Source organism: Mytilus edulis, chromosome 3 (genome assembly GCF_963676685.1).
Source record: "Mytilus edulis chromosome 3, xbMytEdul2.2, whole genome shotgun sequence".
NCBI classification, from domain to species: domain Eukaryota; kingdom Metazoa; phylum Mollusca; class Bivalvia; order Mytilida; family Mytilidae; genus Mytilus; species Mytilus edulis.
In genome coordinates this window covers 53,142,081-53,163,700 of record NC_092346.1, presented here as the reverse complement: position 1 = coordinate 53,163,700, position 21,620 = coordinate 53,142,081, and the positions used below count along the sequence as shown (strand labels likewise).

The window sequence follows — 21,620 nt, the reverse complement described above, 5'->3', positions numbered from 1 at the left end:
CCTTACGGAAGCGTATTAGCGCCACACATTATTTTTTTTCTTCCTATGTTTGCGTTAAAACGCAAACCTTTGCGATATAACGCAAAGGTAACGCAAACCTTTGCGATGTAACGCAGACCTTTGCGTTATAACGCAAACATTTTACGTTATAACACAAACCTTTGCGTTATAACGCAAATATCTTGATTTCAATTATTCATTAAGTTTTGTATATATGTCCGTCTGTCATTCATTTCGGATGTGATTTACTAGTAGATAAAAAAAAGAAACTTACATACAAGGCCAAATCATTATACTAAATATGCATAGGAATAATGGAATACTTGAAGTGCAATTATACATGAATTAAGACTGATTTGTGCATCAGAAAAGTATATAATTTAACAAGAAAATAGATATAGTTTAGTATATAGTCATATTTAAATTGAAAGATTAAAAATAATGTCATACAATTGTGAAACCTCCAAGTCAAATAGACAAAATAATCTTTCTGCTTTAAAATGAATTATTAATAAGGGTTCATTTTTTTTAAATCTCAGAATATGCTCAAGATTCTTTGATAGAAAGTCATTGAATTTTCATTTCAATATAATGAAGTATTTTTCAGATGCTTGGGTAGCAATTTGAATAGAGAGAACATAATTTTATTAATAAAACATCTTCATTCTATACATTTACTGCCAAAGGGTAGCTTGTTTGAATCCAACCTACTTTACACAGTTCTCAAACCAGAGCTTACTTTGGAAGTATATTTAACCTCAAGTTACTAAATTTTCTTTGTAATATATATGTAGGACTCTAAAGTGCGATGGGGACGCTAAAGTACGATGGTCACGCTAAAGTGCGATGGTCTACGCTAAAGTGCGATTCCTCCATACGCTTAAGTCCGATGTTCTGCGAAAGGAAGACAACTAACAAATGTTTAATTCATAAGAACTTCAAGTTTTCATCCAAATGTCTAGTTTCTACATTGCAGAAAAATATATCATGGAAGTATAGTCGCTACAAAAAAAGGAGAACATTAAGCTCGGCAAACATCGCTTTTCCCTCTCATTTAAATTAAACAAATAATTGTTACATATTCCGACAATAATCGAATTTTGTATCTGTAATGTAAAAAGGACGATTGTAAGAGGATGTGTTCCCATTAGTGTAATGGCAATCTACACCAATTATCCAAATATTCAATACGATTCATTTCACATAAAATATAATATTTTGCGACACATAAATTACCTTTTTAGCAATTGTTACGTACTTTGGTCAGTCTTTTTAATTTAGAAACAATCACTTTAGCCTATCGGTAAATTATGAAGCCTATCACATATGTTAACGTTATACCTTAGCATACTAGCTTTTGCTTAAAACAAACTATGTTTAAACCTCGATGTTTTGATCCCTCTAATCTTGACTTTTTGTTCCATCGCACTTTAGCGTGAAATACCATCGTACTTTAGCGAACAAACAACCATCGCACTTTAGCGTGAGACACCATCGTATTTTAGCGTAGACCATCCGCCATTAATAACTACTGTTTCCTTTGAATCTTAAATAAGCGCAAAGGTTTGCGTTATAACGTAAAGGTTTGCGTTTTAACGCAAACATAGGAAGAAAAAAATGTGTGGCGCTAATACGCTTCCGTAACATCCCATATCATTTTTATCTTTTCAAATTTCTTAGATATGTATTTTTTCAATCATTTTTAACCAAAAAGTTGAAATGATATGCGTTTTGTTCTTAAAACAGAGAAAAATCACAAATTTACAAAATTGACATCAAAATACGATAAAACTTTTTTATATTAACACCTACCTATAGTTTTTGTAAGTCAGATTTATTCAGATTGGTCATTACAGTAATTACTTGTATGAAATGTTTGTACAAGTAATAACCTGTACAAAATAACAACATGTACACGACAAATATAAACATAATTATCATATTGATAAAAGTCTATATTTTAAATGTTTTCTCAATAACATTCGTCATGTAAGCTTTTATAGCAAAAACTTAATGGAACTAATACAGCAATGTTTATCAGAACTGAAAAACTTTTAAAGTTTTATGAAATTTGAAATAAATATGCTATAAGGTTAAACTTACTTTACTTTCATCTTCTTTGGTTGCATGAATTTGAAGATACTGAAAAGGATAGCCATGACAGCAGCAATTCCTACGATGACGCCGGCAGCTAATTTTGCTTTATCTGGGATCTTTACACTATCAGCTGAAAATACATTTTACAATGCATTCGATCATGCTGTGTATAAAATTAAAACTTTTATGTTATGTTCATGTATAGCCTTGTCAATGTATCACGTTGAGATGTTTATTGCCTTGCAACTAGAAACAAGTGGAATCTTAAAATTCATTTTTTTTTCTAATCCTAATAATGATGTCAGATTTGAAATGCTTTATGTTATTATTTTCTTAGTAAACAATTGTTTACACAAACTAGCAAAATATCAGTTGTACAAATTACTCGTTGATTTCATTTTATAAAACGTCTCATACGGGTATTGGAAGTGAAATCAAGGACAAGAAATTTCTTTTAGTTTTAGTCTCAAGTAGATTAGATAAAATTGAGAATGGAAATTGGGAATATGTCAAAGAGACAACAACCCGACCAATGAGCAGACAACAACCGAAGCAAACGAATGTGTCTTTAACGCAGCGAGAAAATCCCACACCCGGAGGTGCTCCTCAGCTGGCCCCTAAATAACAATGTGTACTAGTTCAATGAATATGGAAGTCACACTAAACTCCAAATGCATGTATATGGACATACATGTTTATCAGTATTTATGCTTTTGCTTAATTAGGATTTAACTGTTTATAATTAAAAAAAATATGTATTCAAAGAAATATAGCCGAATGTTTCTTGAATAAATATTGTCATTAATTTTTTATAAATACTGTTTCTTTTCCATAACACGAACAAAGTTCAATAAGCGGGTCATAAATTAGTTAGAATTAGTTAACGGGCATCAAAACATTAATTTAGAGAAGAAACCATTGTGTTCAATATTAAGATGTAAAATATCAGGCAGATCCATACATAAGTCGCAAATTAGTTTAAATATCTTCTATGTCTTTGGCTGAAATTTTAAGAACATATAGAAATATAATGTGATATATCAGAACCTTTGTTATCGTTAGCAGTAAACAAAATATCTCTAAAAAAAAAATTTTTTTTGCATATACGATTGTCGTAAAAATACCTCAACAAAACGTAGTATGTTTTGCCGATAAAAAGATTTGACCCCATCAAATTTCAACTTGAGAAAACATTTAAAAACATTCTAAGCTGATTTAATAGTGGAAAACTAATGACATGGTTGTCTATGATTTGGCTCGTCACATAAAACGGCTGTTCTGAGCATTTCAAAATGTCGTGTTTTATAAGAACTCTATTTGTGAAGCCACCCCAGATATTACATGTAAAGTTATGAGAAGCATGTTTAATATCAGCATGTTAAGTAGTTTCCATGTTGTACCTTTCAGGTTTATTGTATTGTCTTGTAAGGAATATTTTCCCAATACAAACTATAAACAATGTAATTTTGGTATTCAGTTTAATTTAATAAATGTACTTATTTGTATGTACTATGTTTTGCTATTTATATTTTGGTGGTCCAATGCGGGAGAATAAAAAGAAAAGCTGTAAAAGATTTTAAGAAAAACTCGTTTAATCCATCACATAGATATAAGAAGACATGGTATGAGTGCCAATGAGACAACTCTCCATCCAAATCACAATTTATAAAAGTAAACCATTATAGGTCAAAGTACAGTCTTTAACACGGAGCACTGGCTGACACCGAACAGCAAGCTATAAAATACCCCAAAAATGACCAGTGTAAAATCATTCAAATGGAAAAACCAACGGTCTAATCTATATAAAAAAAAACCAACCATATCAACAAACGACAACTACTGAACATCAGACATGTTTAGTATATAAATTGACAGTACACAAATAATACCTGTACATGATTTTCCATCACTTTGAAGTATATATCCATCTCGGCAACTACACACAAAACTGCCATTTGTATTGAAACACCCGTGTTCGCATTTGAACAATCCATCAGAACATTCATCGATATCTGAAAAGTTTATATAAATGTGTATGCAATTTACTTTTCGCTTTCTTTAACTGTTATAGATTTAATATATCTATAGAGACATGTATAATCAACATATGCCAAAATAATAAAAATTCCAAATAGAAATACAAATATAATAATGGGTTAATTTTTGAATCAAAAGCAGTCAGATGAAGCTATTTTGATTGGTAATTGCATGCATAATTAGTGTTGTTTAAAATATATTTTAAAATATTTCATATCAATGTATTTCAAATATAGACATAGCTATATTAAGAACTAACTATGGTTTAAATATTATTTTCGGACTTTTACTAATTATATTTTAATTAAAATGTAGGTAGTACTTTTTTTTTTATTTATCTGGAATGTGAACCCCATCTGATTTCGGACACAATGAAAGATGGTGTCATCCACAGTTCCATTTTTTTAAAATGATTTGCGACGAATTAGACGAATAATGAAATTGAGAATGGAAATGGGGAATGTGTCAAAGATACAACAACCCGACAACAGACAAGACAACAGCAGAAGGTCGCCAACAGGTCTTCAATGTAGCGAGAAATTCCTGCACCCGGAGGCGTCCTTCAGCTGGCCCCTAAACAATATATACTAGTTCAGTGATAATGAACGCCATACTTAACTCCAAATTTTACATAAGAAACTAAAATAAAAAATAATACAAGACTAACAAAGGCTAGAGGCTCCTGACTTGGGACAGGTGCAAAAGACTATTTACTGGGTTTGTAATAACATGAGCAACACGACGGGTACCGCATGTAAAGCAGGATCTGCTTAACCTTCCGGAGTACCTGAAATCACCCCCAGTTTTTGGTGGGGTTAGTATTGTCTAGTCTTTAGTTTTCTATGTTGTGTCTTGTGTACTATTATTTGTTTGTTTTTGTTTTTTCTTTTTTAGCCATGGCGATGCCAGTTAATTTTCGATCTATGAGTTTGACGGTCCCTCTGTATTCTTTCGCCCCTTTCTTGTATGCCAGCAAAGTATTTCATTTAATAATATTACCTTGTTTGGTATTTCACTATTAATGTTAGTCTCATTTACTTCATATTCTTACAAACGATTTATGTGTGTTTGCTAAATTGTCATCTCATTCGTGATTTATGATTTAAAATAGATCCATACTTGAAATAGGTTTCCCGGGAACGCTCAAAGTTGATGTATACAACCGAAAACAGTTGAAGAGCTTTATAATAAAAACTGACCTAAAATAATAGCCAAATCCTTTTAGCCAACTTTGCTTAAGCGTTAGTTATTTTATAATTTCTAAATTTTTAAACGGGCAAATCTATAAAGGTTTATTATTTATTATGTCATCACAATATACTGACATTTGCGCTGATAAGTAAGGCCACTAAAAACTGAAATTGATTTTAATGAAACTTACATTGTAATTCGCATTTAAACTAACTTTTGCATGTTTGTTTTCTCCAATACCATGCCTTTTAAAAATAAATAGCCAAAAAATAATTCTTTAAATATTTGCACCTTTATAATACTTTTGTAAATATGAATGATACATTACCAACACAACCCGAAATTTCTTTTGATCCCGTTGCAGATGTTTTAAGTCCTGACCGACAAGCAATACATTTTTGCTGATTCTCTTCGGGCTGATACATCCCAATATCGCATAACGAACAAATTCCACTGACAAAAAACGTACCAGGGGGGCATTCTGCGATGACAAAATATAAAATTACATTAGAGTATATGTATTGCCTCTTTAAATAACCTCAAATATCTTTTTAGAGTGCTGGTTGTCGTAACCGTAAGGTCTGCATTAAACAAAATTACCATCTGTTACGAACTAATTGTTCGTGAATTCACTGTGATATTGATTTTAAAATGTATTATTCTTTAGTTACTTATTTGATTTTCTTTAATCTTTGCGCAAAAATACCTATGAGGAGTTTAAGCAGGAAAAAAACTATATGAAGAAATTGCAATTTCACAGTGTTAGTTAAAAATACGTAAATTTACCTTTAACAAAAATCTTGGCGTCATTTGAGGAGATATTAGCAACAACATTTTCTGCTATACAATTGTATATTCCTGCTTGAATTTGTTGAATATTGCTTAGCAGTAGTACATCTTCATTGGCACCTAGAAGGAGAGTTCCATTGTGATACCAGCTAACTTTAGGTCTTGGGTCCCCTGTTACATTACAAATTATATTGATGGATGATCCTAGAAGAGCTATTTGACTCGGATCTTCAATTGAAACATTCGGAGGAGTTGCGCAAAATATGTTAGAATAATTAAGTCTGGTTAACACTTCGGAAACTTCGATAAGAAGTCTGTTTGTATCTTTGATTGATCTACTGCTGTTAAATAGCAGCTCTGCAAACTGATCTTCAAGGATAATTGTGGCATTTCTGCTGTATTCTAAGTCAGGAATTGTACCATCATCGAATAGATCATGTAAATGAGAAAACGAGTATAACACACAGTCCTTAAAATCATAGCATTCTGTTTCGTCAAAATAGTCTCTTGAAGTATTCGTCATGCCATAAATCCAGTGATCAATTACAGATATGGAATCTGCATCTGCCATCTGTGTTTCAAGAAGCTCCGCTGCGAAGCTGGAAGCATTTACCATTTGCGAGAGAGACGAATCATCAGAAGACATATCTGTAGCATTTTCAATAGCATTTAGTATATCCTCATCTGTAAGGTTGAATTCTCTCAGTGCGTAGTCGGTGCTTATTCCAAGAGACTCCGCTGTTAAATTGTCGGCTGTAATTGGGATATTCATGTCATTAATCGTGTTTTGGAACTTAATTACGTCATTGAGAGCAAAGGTGGATTCATTTGTCATCATATAAAGGCTTTCAATTGAGTCTGATAAAAATAAGTACGTGTGACGAAATGATTCACAATTGAAGGCAAAGTATTCAATCTGTGTTTTAAATTTGCTTTTGAAGTGTATTTCAGAACTGTCATCGAAGTGTTGAAAAGATCCATTTATATAATCGGCAGATTTATTGCTATATTCCGACTGATTCATCACATCCCTTTTATAAATTTGTATAATGTGATGCAACTTAGACATTGATTTGTATAAAATTGCTCTTCTTTTGCGTTTTCCAAATATGTCTCCAACGAATTCCAACAATGTTTTGATTGTAGATTTGGCTATTCTCCACATGCTGACTGCTGGATGTCTGAAATCAAATTCAAATTTAAATTTATGCCAATGAAGGTGGAACGCCTGAAGTTCACACGATACCTCAAAGGCAGCTTTGTCTTCAGTTGACAGTTGGAATTCAAATCTACAGTTTCTGACATCAAGTAGGGATTGAAGACCATATTTCACAATTAAATCAAATACATGTAATGCTGCTCCTACAATAAACTTCACGGCATCAATACCAGCCTTTGCAACCTCAAGAACCACTTTAGCCGTTTCTAGACCAAGTTTAACAACTTCGAGGACACCTTCTGCTAGAACTAGAACAACTCTTGATTTGTCTACTACAAATTGAGCAACAGATACTGCAGATTTAGCTATATCTAAAGCAAGCATTGGAACCCGGACAAAAATTTTAGCAGCTTCTAACGCAACATATGCTACTGCACGTACTGCTCTACATGCAACATTAGCAATAATACATGCTATATTTGGTATTCGGAACATACAACTGGTGGTTCTCAAGCATGGATAGCGGAACCATCCCTTTTTACATATTCTGAACTTTAGGCCAGGGACACATACCTTACGGCAAGTTTTTATTTTGCACAAATTATCCAAATGTTTTTGGGCCTTATTTAGTTTTTCGATTGCCCTTTCAAAAGGACCTTTCGCTCGATCTAAAGCGTGTTTTGCTTTGTTCATTGAATAAACAGCCGTATCAAAAGCAGAATTACAATTCCTTATCTTTTGTTGGGCGCCTGTTAGTTTCTCTTGAACTTTGGATATGCCATGTTGTGCAGATGTTAGCTTATCTTTGGCTGCATTGAAACGTTTATTTGCCGCATCAGCTGTCTTTTGTGATATAATTCGCAATCCATCTAGATAACTGCCTCCAAAATCATTCTCTCCTCTTTTTACCACTAGTTCCCCACTAACGGAATAAGTAAGATCGTACCAATGTTTACCTAGTTCTGTGGAAAGAGATAGTCGAGCAAAGTATACGTTCCACAAATTTCCTTCAAGTGCTATAAACAACTTGTTATTGCTTATAAGCAAGTCACCTGATGCCTTCATCCCCAAGACTGAAGCATGTGCATGCAAATGGACAACAAACTTATTCGATGTTATACTCAAAGCAATACCTAAAGAGGCACTGAGTTCAAATTTAAGAAAATACCCTAAATTTTTGTACTTTCCAAAGCTTTGCACTTTCCCCAATCGTTTTTGAATTGTAGGTCTGCCGAGAGCTTTTATAGATTCTTCACCATTCAAAAGTTCATACATCTTTTTAAATTTACTGCACTGACCAAGCCGGTCAACTGAATATATAAACTCAATGTCCATTTGCCCAAATCCCAGTTTTATCAGATACAAATCGACAGAAAATCTTAAGCCGAATCCATTGTAATTCTTAATGGCAGTAAGCACTTGACCACTTACTTTTGACAATAACTTATCGACATTGTGACTAATGAGTCTTTGTTCTTCTTTTATAAACCGTGAGATATTAAAGGCAACAACGTCTTTCTCAAACTCTAACAAATCTAAAACACCCTGTCCTTTCCTTTTAAAACTGTCAATATAAGTCGTCCATATATTACTAGCAATATTAGAAATGTGTTTTATATCAACTTTACCAGTTTTTATAACATTTGTAAGCATTTGAACAAATGACACCGATAATATCTGCAAGTCCCTTAGAAATTTTCGAATAGTATCAGACAAGTCCTTCCCGAATCTTTGAATTAAATCTATTAAAACATCACCAAATCTATGTATTGCTGCACTTAAATCTTCTATATCAGTCAGAATATTTATTGTAGTATTCGTTGTCGGAATATGGTTTGGACTTGAAGTAAAAAATGCATGCAATCTTACATTCATATCAAACACCCAGTCTTTTACAAGCGGAACATTTCGGAATGGATTTAAATTCGTCATGAAAGATAAAAATATCCCTTCTGGATTAGCACCATTTCCACACCAAGTCCGTTCATTTTGTCCTGAAATATATAAAACTCATCAAATTCGTGAAATAGTTCAACACGTTCACATCCTTGATCAGTGAAATAAATTTCTGTTTTAGTTTTGAAATCGGTTCAGTATCATAAATGATCACGAAAAAACCATCCTTTTACATTGTTTAATCCACATTTTTTTCTACATATAAAACGATCTCTTCGAGAAAATGAAATGACATTAGAAGTTCCTGATCATCTCTCTGAAATCTCTCATAAGATTTCATCACAAAAAACTTCAGTCATCGTGCAACATGTCGGAAGTGTTTTACACATACATTTAGAAACATTAAAATTGGAAAGGAACCCGTGATATCATCCATGAAAGTTAATTTTGAATGCACACATCTTATTCTTTAAGAAAAAAAAATGCATGTTATGTCTTCTGAATAATTGACTTAATGAATGAAAATAAAAAGACTTTTTCAGAGAAAGAATTAACAATCACTCATCAACCGCACTAGTACTGTAAAATATTATATACTGTTTCATAAAGTACCTTTTCACAGAAATTCCAGTGATGTGAAAATGATGAAATGAGTGAAAACCTAACTTTTTGATTGTGATTCAACTGTTAATTACCTTAAACCAAATATGATCCTTCAATTGAGTGATAAGGAGTTTTTTTAATCATAATCAGTCGACCTTAATGCTAATTTAAAAGTCAGTAAGAACAAAACATATAGTTGGACAAATCTGCAAAAAACACCTATTCGTATGTTAGAAAATTAAATGAAGTCAATATAAGTCTCTTAAAATTCTTAAAATATGATCATTCACACTTAAATACAGTGGTCGGAACTTTGATATTTCAATATGTATTGAAAAGCATTGGTGGTCTCGTGGTCGAGTGCTCCCTTCGATAGATGGAGGTCTAGGGTTCGATCCCCGGCTTGGTCAAATAAAAGACTTCAAAATAAGTAAGTGTTGCTTCTCTGCTGAGCATGTGACAACAAGGAGATAGAAGGATGACAAGTCTTAATGTGGACTGTAGGCTTGTGAACTAGCACATTCAACAGCCGGAACAGTCTAATATAGTATAAATAAAGGTTTATGTTCATTTCGCATAAACGTGTTCCAACATGTGTGTATATTAGGCAATCAATTTGCCGCTGAACGAATAACAGTAGCACATCAACATTTTAACTATGAATTGTAACTGTTAGTATTAACAAATATATTTTGATTTAACTTATTATTTGATTAACAAGTAAAACTACGAGCTACTTCTCATTGATGATACCCCGCCCAAATACTTGACGATAAACAGGAAGTTGTTTTGTGATGAATCAGAAAACGCATCACACGGTATAGCTGACCAAATTTCAGAAATCCTGGTCATGTAGTTCTTGAGAAAATTGTGATAAAAATTTCCAACTTCGGTGTCATGTGTAAAATGATGTAAGTGTTCGGTAAACATTAAGTTGTTGAGTGATGAATCTGAAAACATATTACACGGTATAGCTGACTTAAATAAATCTTATAATAAACCAAATTTCAGAAATCCCTGTAATGTAGTTCTTGACCAAAATGTGACGAAAATTTTCAAATTGGACGTCATGTGTAAAATGATGTAAGTGTTCGGTAAACAGGAAGTTGTTGAGTGATGAATCTGAAAACGCATCACAGCTGACTGATAAAAACCCTGAAACCAAATTTAAGAAATCCTTGTTAAGTAGTTATGAGAAAATTGTGACGAAAAAAATATTCATGGGACGAACGGACGGATGGACGGACGGATAGATGGATGGACTGACTGACTGACAGATGGACTGACGGACGGATGGACTGATAGATGGACTGACGGATGGATAGATGGACTGACGGACAGACGAATGGATGAACTGACGGCAGGATGGATGGACTGACGGGAGTATAATAATATCATTATCAACATTACAGGAAAAAAGGCTTCTATTTAGGTAGTTTGCCTCAAAATGAATAAATAGATAAAGGATAATACTAGCTTCTTTTCGTTCTAATATAGAGGTTCCTATATGCAAACGGCCCTGTATGAATAGAGGTTTAGTCTTCACGATGAGGGCTATAGTTTGTTCCTACAGGAATATCAATTATTTATAAAAAAAAAACATGTCGTTATGACAAATATATTGTTAATCAATAAATCGATAGAAATGTAAACGAACGGTAAACAAAATTTTAAAATTTGAATCCCGTTTAGATATAATACAAAGAATACTTTCGCACCGACGACTTTAGAGCGAGTATTCTGGGATAACACCTACATATGAGTTCTATCATAAAATACTTTAAAGATCTATTTAAATTGAAGAAATAAAAAAAAATCTCTAAAGAATCCGTTCAAATTGCGTGTTGCTGCTTCTGTTTTACTAAATGAATTTTAACTTTAAACGTTTATGTGTTCTACTTCCAACATCTGCAATGTCAAAGTAATGACTAATTTTGACAACTACAGTCTTTCAGTCAATGTTCACACTTTCAGACTGCAGTCATTTCATTAATAGTTTTCCCACAAGGACGCGGTGTGTCAGTGTAAGATCACCCCCATGGCCGGAGGCCAGAGGGTGATCTAGCACTGACACACCAAGTCCGATTGGGATAACTATTTTACATCCCAGCTGTTTTAGATTAGGCGAAACACCATTTACAATTCATAAAATCTAGTTTAGAACGCCACACAGCCATTATAGTATACTTTTTATATTACTATATGATGTATACCCTTTATGACCCCCGAATACGATGAGTAGATATCAAATAATGTCAACTCGCCCCACTTACCAATCGGCCCACACTATATCGCCACTTTATAAAAAAATCGCCCACTCTTGTTTACCTACTCGTCCCACTTTGAAAAAGTATAAAATCAAATTGAACAATCAGTCTGAAAACTCACTTATTAACGAAAAAGGTGAAAACCCCTCTTATAAAAAGATCTTGCTTCCTTTAAGTATATTAAATTACTGTTAGTTCGTATCCAGTCGTCCTGGTGTAGTGGTATGTGTCGTGGTTTGATATGAGAAAGGCTTGAGTTCGAATCCCAGCATATACACTGGATTTTTTCTACGTGAGTGTTGATAGATAGTCTTTTCTGTATAATTAATTATAAGTTTTATAGTGGATTTGACATTCCCGCCAAAATGTTACAGAACAAAGAAAAGCATGCATAACAAAGAAACTCAAACTGGGGTGATCTGTTAGGGGTGATCTGAGCCGGATCACCCCTAACAGATCACCCCAGTTTGAGTTTCTTTGAACAAAGGAGCTGGGATGTAAGAACAGTTTAGTAGCTATTCTTACAATTCTTTATGCTGTTAATGTTAAAAGGTAAATAACAAAGACTGATCAATCTTAACACAGACTGAACAGATCGTTTTTGACTGCAACCTTGAAATTTCTTGACAGATTAGTACATCATGATAGCGATACATAATAATAAACATAAACAATAACCTCCGATTGACAAGTAAGCTTCGATGCTGGCTGTCACTATGTCGTTCAGCGCTAAGGTTACATTCTGGTTGAACAGTTTGAATGTGAATGCAGGTGTTAGACCGAGTTCTTTTATCTGTACTAAGGCATTCCATTCGTCAACAAATAAACCTGTAAGCAGCTAAAAATAAAATGAAAACTAAATGAAAACGTATTCCACACTGCACACTTTCTGATGCATTTGTTTTAGTGAGACGATTACATATATAAAAGAGTTGGACGGAAGATTTGTGTATGAATAGTGTGTAGTGGGTGCAATCTATCTCTTTCTCAAGGACACGCGCGTAATTAAATTATTTTTTTATTCAGACACAAACTTATCATAATACACTTTATGGTTTTTTCATCTTCATTGGAAACAATGCATTGGATTGTTTTTGGTATTTTCCGCAAGTGTTTTTTATATTGGAAGTTTTCTACCAGCAGGTGGTGGTTTATGCTAAATCATAGCAACGAAGAAGTTAACACTTGCTATGACAGACACGCAAATAAATATCTCAAATTCTGGTCAAATTTTTCGTCTGATAACTTTAACTTTGCTAGTACTATAGTACATGTAGAATGCAATGATCGTAATGCCTTAGTGTGATTAATTTTCATATTTTATTTAATACTTTGATAACGAGCTAGGAAGAGAAGAATCTAATATAAGAATTTAAGAATATATATTTGGAAAGTGTGTATTGGAAAAAACACATATAATTTATACATTGTATGCATTTAATATTGATTAAACCTTATAGTTGCATACATTTGATATACTAGGCCCTGCTAAAAAGAGTTCCATGTCTCCTTCGATTTTCAAGCTGAAGAAGTCTGCCTTAAATCCCCATTCGAAATTACTATGAAGCCATACGTTAGCAGATGGGAAAACGCTGCAAACGTAAAAATCAAATTAAATAAAGAGTACAGCCATGGAAAGCTTTTAATTCAAAAACCAAAGGATAAACAAATTAAAATTGAATTTGTTTCAATAACCTTTTTTGAATGTTTTAGTTATATCATTCCCTATGAAAGTTAATAAAAAAAAAAGCGAGTCGGAAACACTTACATGTAGTCTATAAAGTGTTTTTTCTTACTTCATGGTGAACTGCTGCTAATTAACCGCTATTTCACATGCATTTCACAAGGTCTGTAGTCGGTATTGCGATACTGACATGATTTTTGACATATATGAGCATTTGATAAGATGCCCGTTGCTAAATATAGATTGTTTTTACAAACCATAGTTCAAGCTGCTACAAACAAAGTTACACTTAAATAAAGACAATAATTTCTTGGACACTATTTGTCATATAGCTCATTACCGTGTTTAGCATTGGTTTTAAAATGACTCGCATTGAGCATTGCAGTTGTCTGTCCTACGGCACTTTCATATTTTAAATATTCCTCTCATAAAGTATCCGTTCATTATTTTTTATTTTTGAAGAACTTAGGTTTCAACTCCGTCAGGCATAGTAAGCCAAAATGAAATTAAGTATTCTTGCTATGTCTCTTAGCTTCTCGCTTGTTGAAGTACTCATGCTTTTTGATATTCAAATTTGCTTGTTTATGGTTAACCAAATAAAATATTTCGGAAGCATCAACTGTATCATAGGCTTATATTTATTTTCATCTTAGTTACATGTGAAATGAACACAATAGTTGTTATCCTTTATTTCCCCCCTACCCCCACCCCCCCCCTTACATATTGAGTTACACTTGAGAACAGACATTGCTCCATTACAGCACGTATCTTTTGCTCCCAATAAAACTAATGTTTAGTGAATGCTTGAAACTATGACTGAGTACTCACGGGTATTGAAAGAAATTATCTCCATTCCATGCAATAACTTCTTTTTTACTGTGAGTTACATCTATGTTTTTCGCCAAAGACAACCCTACCCCATAAGGTCTAATGATCACTCCATTATTCTGATGTAAAGATTTGAAGATGTCAAATTTTTCGAGAAAATTCCGCGATTCTGGTGGTATGAGCAGAAATGCTGTTCCTCCATTATCCTGACAAATGTCAACTACAAGGCAAAATCTATTTCCTGCCAAAGGGGATGGTAAATGGATCTTATTCTCAAATAAAGTAATTGACATATTAGTTCCAAACCTAAATACACTGTATAGACGTCCGTCGTAAACTGGAGCCCCTTTACAGTCGGAAAAAATTCTCAATTCTTCTCCTGTCAGCAAATCCGTTTTTAAGTCAGTGATTGATAGTCCTTTTGTCCCAGATTCGCTGAAACGAACCCAATTTGGCAACACTCCATATAGTTTGTCAAATACAGTTGGTACAAAAGATGCAATTAAGGCATGTACATCCCTTGGTGTTGTTTCAAAAAAGAAACACGTATGATTGCGCCTATTGTACAACTCAATTCCATTTACTTTAGAGTACTTCATAGATCCGAAAATTAACTCAAAATTAGAGTTCGTTGAAATTACTTCTAACCCAGATATCGAAACAGGAAATGAGAAATCTCCGGATTCAACAAATACAATTCCCATGCTGAAAAATATGCTTGAATTAGTTGATAATTTGTACCAAGACGACGTGGAAGACAAAACAATATTTTTTGATATTCCTTTTTCCCCACATGATGCTAATTCAAGCACAGCACATCCTTTCGGTAGCAAACGGCGTGCTAGTTTATGAACTTCAAATAAAGTTTGTTGTACTCCACCAGTTGCATCTTTTCCCCCTGATAAAATTGAAAAATAAAATTGCGTAAGCGTTTTTCTATATTTGGGATTCAGGATGAAATAATACGAATTAAAAGGGTTCTTTTGTTTTTTAATGAACACTGCACAATTTTAATGAAAATTTGCGTTTTATACATTCAAATTATAAACACTTATTTGACTACTTTAAAAATTAGTACTATCTGCCGAGTAACCGGCGATGGTACGATACGAATAAAGTTAAATTATGCATTTTGATTATGTTATGCGGTATATAAGAGGCACGAGTAGTTTAATACTATTCAAATCTCATTAGAAAATCATCAAGTTTGTGATCGATTCTAGTTTGAAGTAGCCCATATATGTCAACATCAAGGAAATGACGAAAGTATGAAGCAAATGTTCTTGTTTCTGAAGTATCCTTAATATCTAGTTAACTGTGATATATATAGCACTCATGAAAGTAGACACTTTTAATATATCCGGAAGTGATAATAAATTTGCTTTCAACATTTGTATATAATATCTACCTGAACATCTACCATTAGCATTCAAAGACTGTCCAGTTTGACACTGACACTGAAAGGAACCAGGTGTATTGACACATATGTCATCACAACCACCATTAACAAACAGACATTCGTTGACATCTACAAACAAACTTTTCATTGAAATCGTTTAATACATGCTTTAATGTTAAACTTTGTCAAAAATAAGAATTTGTTATTTGTATGTTTCATTAGCATTGATTAGTGTGTTATCAGGCAAAACTACATATAGATTTTGTGGAAATCTGAACACAATATGTTAGATTTACATACCTCATACATACAGCATTTCATGATTGAGTAATAGCGTCATTTAAGAAGATGTGTGCTCAATTTAACATACAATGCAATCAATTTTGAACAAATTGTAGGATTTCGATGACTACGTGGAATATTTAAAAAAAGGGAGCATAAGAAAAGAAAAGAAGAATCAACACACATAAATCGAAGAGAGATAGACCAAATCATGATGAATGAAATAATGAGAACTATTCGATTTGAAAATAAGAAAATGAAAGTGTAATAAATATAGAGATTTAATAAGGGTATATATTACATATATCGTGTTTGTCTAATGTTTAAAAACGTAACCAATCGTTAAAGACAAAATTATTTCAAAGCAACCTTGTCATAAAGTATGATTATTCTGATCATTAAAGGAGGGGTATAGAATCTCATGCTACCTCTGTTGGAAATATTGCACAGAAATAACGTACACAATAGCATTAAAATGAGCTTAAATTCTGCATCAAATAATCCTTATAAAACATAAAGATGGGTCTGCTATCTAATATCGTTGTTCAATCTTACAATATGCAATAGGATACATAGAGAATAATACATGGCAAAATCCGTATCATATGTCGTATCATCCCGAGACATCAATATCAGCCCAAGGGCCTTTAGGCCCGAGGGATGATATTGGTCGAGGGTGATACGGCATGTGATACGGATTTTGCCATGTATTATACACTTTATCATATATTTTAACAGAAGTGTATTATATTATATGAACTGTTTTCTGATCCATAGCACTGGGTTACCTTCAGTTCTACTTTTGTCTTGTTTCAAAGGCCTAAAAAGAACTGCTCAATTACTTATCCGAAGCACCTGGGTTACCTTACAATTTGCGTGCTGTTGTTTTAAAAATATTTTGTTTATTATTGTATTAATTTGTGTGTTTTGTATTTTTCATAGTTGCATTTAGTATGCCAAAAAATATGAAAACTTGACGTTCGTGACGTCACATACAATTAAAAAAAAAAAAAAAAAAAAAAAAGTAGGGGTGTGATAAAGGGTAGGGGTGTGATAAAGGGTATGCGATAAAGGGTAGGGGTGTGATAAAGGATATGCGATAAAGGGTGCGCATCAAAGTTGCGCGATATGGATTAAACAGCAGGCTATTTATCACATATGTAAAACTACTGTATTTACTACTAAACATATGATAAATAATTAAAACAAGCAAATGGTATGAATAAAACATGAAAAACATACCATTTCCACAGTGTTGTCCGTCAAACCCGGGAGCACATTTACAACTGTAAGATCCAATGTTATCTATACAATGGCCACCGTTGAGACAGTTTACACCAACACAATTATCAATATCTACAATAAATCATACATACTACTGATAAAATAATTGTGTAACATACAATACTGTCTTTTTTTCTAAAAGAATATTCACAAGAACATTAATATCAGGTACGGACATCGGCCGAGTTATACATTTGTGCAAACAATACCCGTGCATTCATTGTATCCGATATTCAATTTGGGTAAAAACAAAATTTTGTCTCACTTGTCATGATATGCATAAATTAACCTACTTGTCTGACTTTAATCTCTTGATCTAACTGTAGATCTAAACTGAGTCTTTGTGTTTACTTTCGTCATCTTCAGTTCAATGTTTAACTTATGATATTTGTACCTCTCAAAAACGGCTTTGAACTTACGATGTTTGTACCTCCCAAAAACTAAATTTGATTTAGGGTTCAAACATGATTGCATTTTCTTCAAAAATCACTATTTTTTTCGGTTTGTGCATGATATCGCTTGCCCAAAAAAGCTAATCCACATTAAAGGATAATTTATATTCCTATAGAAATAGGACCAGTTTTTTTTTTACCCTGAAAGAACATACAAAAAAGAAAGAATATACAAAAACACAGCACATATGTTGAACAAAACAAATACTGTGCATAGCTGTAGCTTTGTGAATTCGTAAAATATTTTGGACATTCAAATACTATTAATGATAGTAATTGTGAAGGAAAACCCGTGCCGACAAAACAAAAAAATAAGATGGAAATTAGGTTATGGCAAATGATTCTGAAAGAAAAAAATGCATACATCAAATTATATAACAATTGATATGGCAAAGTTTAATTAACAAACAGAAATGCATGGCAAAAAATGCATTGCTCTATTGCATGGCTATCATCTCAATTATTGTTTCATGTGCTCCGTGATTCTGTTTTTATTGTTTACTAAGATCATGTTCTGAATTAAAACTCTAAAGTTAAAGAGAATGAAAGCTTTTACAAATCAAAATTTTTGTCGATTATATCTTATGGCTTCGTAATAAATGTACAAAGAAATGTGAGATGAGGACTTAGTAAAGTATATGTACATGCATTGGCTTAATAATTTTCTGATCATTATGAATTCAAAAAACTCGTTTCATATAACTTTAAGGTACTATCATTTTCTCCAATGAAAATGCATAGCCAAAACAAAACATAAACGTATAAACACCTGAGCAAGATAGTCCATCCACTGCAAGTTGGTATCCAGATCTGCAGCTGCACCGATATGAACCAACACTGTTTGAACAGGAATGGGCGCATTTTGAATTCGTTGTACATTCATCAATATCTTTAAAACATTAAAAAAAAAAGATGCTGAAAATAGATTGTATTTAGATATACACAACATTTGATATTAATTTATGAAAAATACAAATACATTAATTTATGACACTCCGGAAACGCTTAAAGCGCCGTTCATAATTAAAAAAAAACGATTTTTGAATGTTGAATATCAACGTTTACCATTAAAGTTCCTTGAAATTTTTGCTTTCCAATTTATTCTTTTCCCTCTAAAAAAAAGCATCCAAAAAATTCAAAAATAACAGTGTCTTTTAAGATTCAATAAAAATAAGAGATGTGAGGATCTTATGTATGTATTTACCGTCGCAACGTTTCCCGTCAGCACCTAATTGAAATCCATTATTACAAGCGCAATGGAAGGACTGATATTCATTCACGCATGTTTGGCTACAACCACCATTTTGTAGTAAACATTCGTTTAAGTCTGGAATATAAAATAATCAAAACATCTTCAAAGATAGAATTTGAAAAAGTATGTTGAGTTCGTCAATTGCACGGAGAAGTAACACATACGATCTTTATTTTATACGTACGGTTTGTCAAATTTTAAATCGGCCCTATTATAAAAAAGGTGTTTTATTTTGCAGATGTTATTATAGATACGTCGTTTCGAAGATGTACAGCACATCCCTTTAATGACATCAAGATATGACTTGCAACAGCTTTGGGCGACGATCCTGATCTGGAATCAACCCTTGAACATGCAGTATTGTAACACTGAATACTGACATTTTATTCTCCACCTCTTTTACTATAACGTATAAATTCATTTTCCTATTGGTATAGATGAAAAACTAATCGTCTAATATAAACAAATAAGGAAATATTGAATGATTTGCATTGAGACAATTACTCAAAAAAGACCAAAGGACAACTTTGATCAAATACAGTGAATATATTACAGCCTTTGGTAAATTTTAAGTAGTACAGTAAAAGAAAGACAAAAGATACCAAAGAGACATTGAAACGCAAAGTCTGAAATAAACTGAAAGCGCCGTTGCAAAAAAGAAAGAATCACAAAGACAAACAACAGTATACTAAACACAATATAGAAAACCCATACAATAATCATAACATACACTGTATGACATTCTAAGTAGTTGTCGTTTGTTGATGTGGTTTATAAGTGTTTCTCATTTCTTGTCTTTTATATAGATCAGACTGTTGGTTTTTCACTAGTATTTTTTGGGGGCCCCTTATAGCTTTCTGTTCAGTGTAAGCCAAGGCTCCATTTGAAGACCGTACTTTGACCTATAATGGTTTACTTTTATAAATTGTGACTTGGATGGAGAGTTGTCTAATTGGCACTCATACCACATCTTCTTATAACTAGATGTCAGTAATTCGAAGCTTAAACGTTTTGTTATATAGTCTAGAAGAGCTGGAATGTAAAATAGTAATCCAACTCGGACCTATTCGAAATACAAGTAACATTACTACTATACATTACCTTAGCCGTATTTGGCACAACCTTTTGGAATTTTTGGTCCTCCATGCTCTTCAACTTTACAGTTGTTTGGCTTTCTAATTATTTTGATCTGAGCGTTACTGATGTGTCCTAGGTGGATGAAACGCCTGTCCGGCGTATCAAATTATAAGCCTGATACCTTTGATAACTATTGGTATGTCAGTGTTAGATCACCCTCCAGCAATCTTACACTGACAAAACGCGTACCCGTGGAATACATGTCACTATGACTGATCTTTCACACCTAATTGTCACTTGTATAGACAGAGGGTTCAAATGATTAACAGATTAAAGACAAACAATGTGTTTATTGAGTCATTTTCGGTGAAGTTTCTTCTAATAAATATTTCATAATGGAGATTATTATTATTTTCAATTTTTAAAATCAATTTTGATTTTGTTTACATCATATAATTTATTTAATTTCGAATTTCAGTTGGTACAGACTTGTGACACTACCACATTCCCCTCGCGGGAATCCGTTACTTCTTGGTGACTTATAAGACACAAATGTTCAAGATTTGGTCCTTAAAGTTCTATCAGTGACAAAATCCGAAAACAATCAATGAATCTCTATATATGAGGAACAAGTGTTACTTTAGTCTCAGCTAAAAATGTTTGAGAATCCTATTGAAGTAGATAAACCTGTACCCATAAAAAATGATACATTCTGTGATGCCACAATTATTTATTTTTTAATCATCAAATCATACCTGAACATGTTTTTCCATCACTGCCAAGAACAAAACCGGGTCTACATTGACACTCAAAAGAACCGCCTTTATTAGTGCATATGTGACTACAACCACCATTTTTATCTAAACATTCGTCAATATCTGGAAATTGAGAAAATAATCAGCTATACAAATAATAACAGTGTACCTGTGCATTGTACAGAGCATACAGAAGTGTATTATATGTACGTCATGTTTATTTTTAATATAGATATTGAAATATTGATTGCTTGATTCATTGGTGTTGAATACAACTTTTAGCATTGTTGTGTAATTTCGTGGCGGCTAGTTCTGATTGTTTGGAAAACGGAGTGCCCAGACAGAATCACCGACTTTTGATAGGAAAACTGACAATCCTAAGATTGAGTCAAGAGTCGGATGTACTAGCCGCGTGCCGGATTTGAACTGACAACATCAGTGTTGACAGGCTAATGATACAGAAGTTTGACTTCTTTGAAAACCCGCTCTCTGTAAATATGGAACATAATGAAAATCACCTGTTCTGTTAAACAAAGAGATATGAAAAAATCATTTGTTTATTAATATG

The 21,620-nt window shown here is 32.9% G+C and overlaps 1 protein-coding gene across 1 annotated transcript in view; it reads right to left on the bottom strand.

Annotated features, from left to right (window-relative positions):
- LOC139516821 (uncharacterized) overlaps nt 1-21,620 on the bottom strand; it is a 38,004-nt gene that overhangs the window by 350 nt on the left and 16,034 nt on the right. The window contains exons 5-16 of the mRNA XM_071307151.1: nt 21,053-21,175; nt 19,173-19,295; nt 18,738-18,857; nt 17,475-17,588; nt 15,960-16,079; nt 14,552-15,449; nt 13,508-13,631; nt 12,718-12,877; nt 6,112-9,267; nt 5,654-5,806; nt 3,987-4,109; nt 2,104-2,227 (exon numbers count right to left, since the gene is read on the bottom strand). Coding sequence (XP_071163252.1) covers nt 2,104-2,227; nt 3,987-4,109; nt 5,654-5,806; nt 6,112-9,267; nt 12,718-12,877; nt 13,508-13,631; nt 14,552-15,255 — 4,544 coding nt within the window. The 5' untranslated portion in view covers nt 15,256-15,449; nt 15,960-16,079; nt 17,475-17,588; ... (1 more) ...; nt 19,173-19,295; nt 21,053-21,175. The remainder of the gene's footprint in view (nt 1-2,103; nt 2,228-3,986; nt 4,110-5,653; nt 5,807-6,111; nt 9,268-12,717; nt 12,878-13,507; nt 13,632-14,551; nt 15,450-15,959; nt 16,080-17,474; nt 17,589-18,737; nt 18,858-19,172; nt 19,296-21,052; nt 21,176-21,620) is intronic.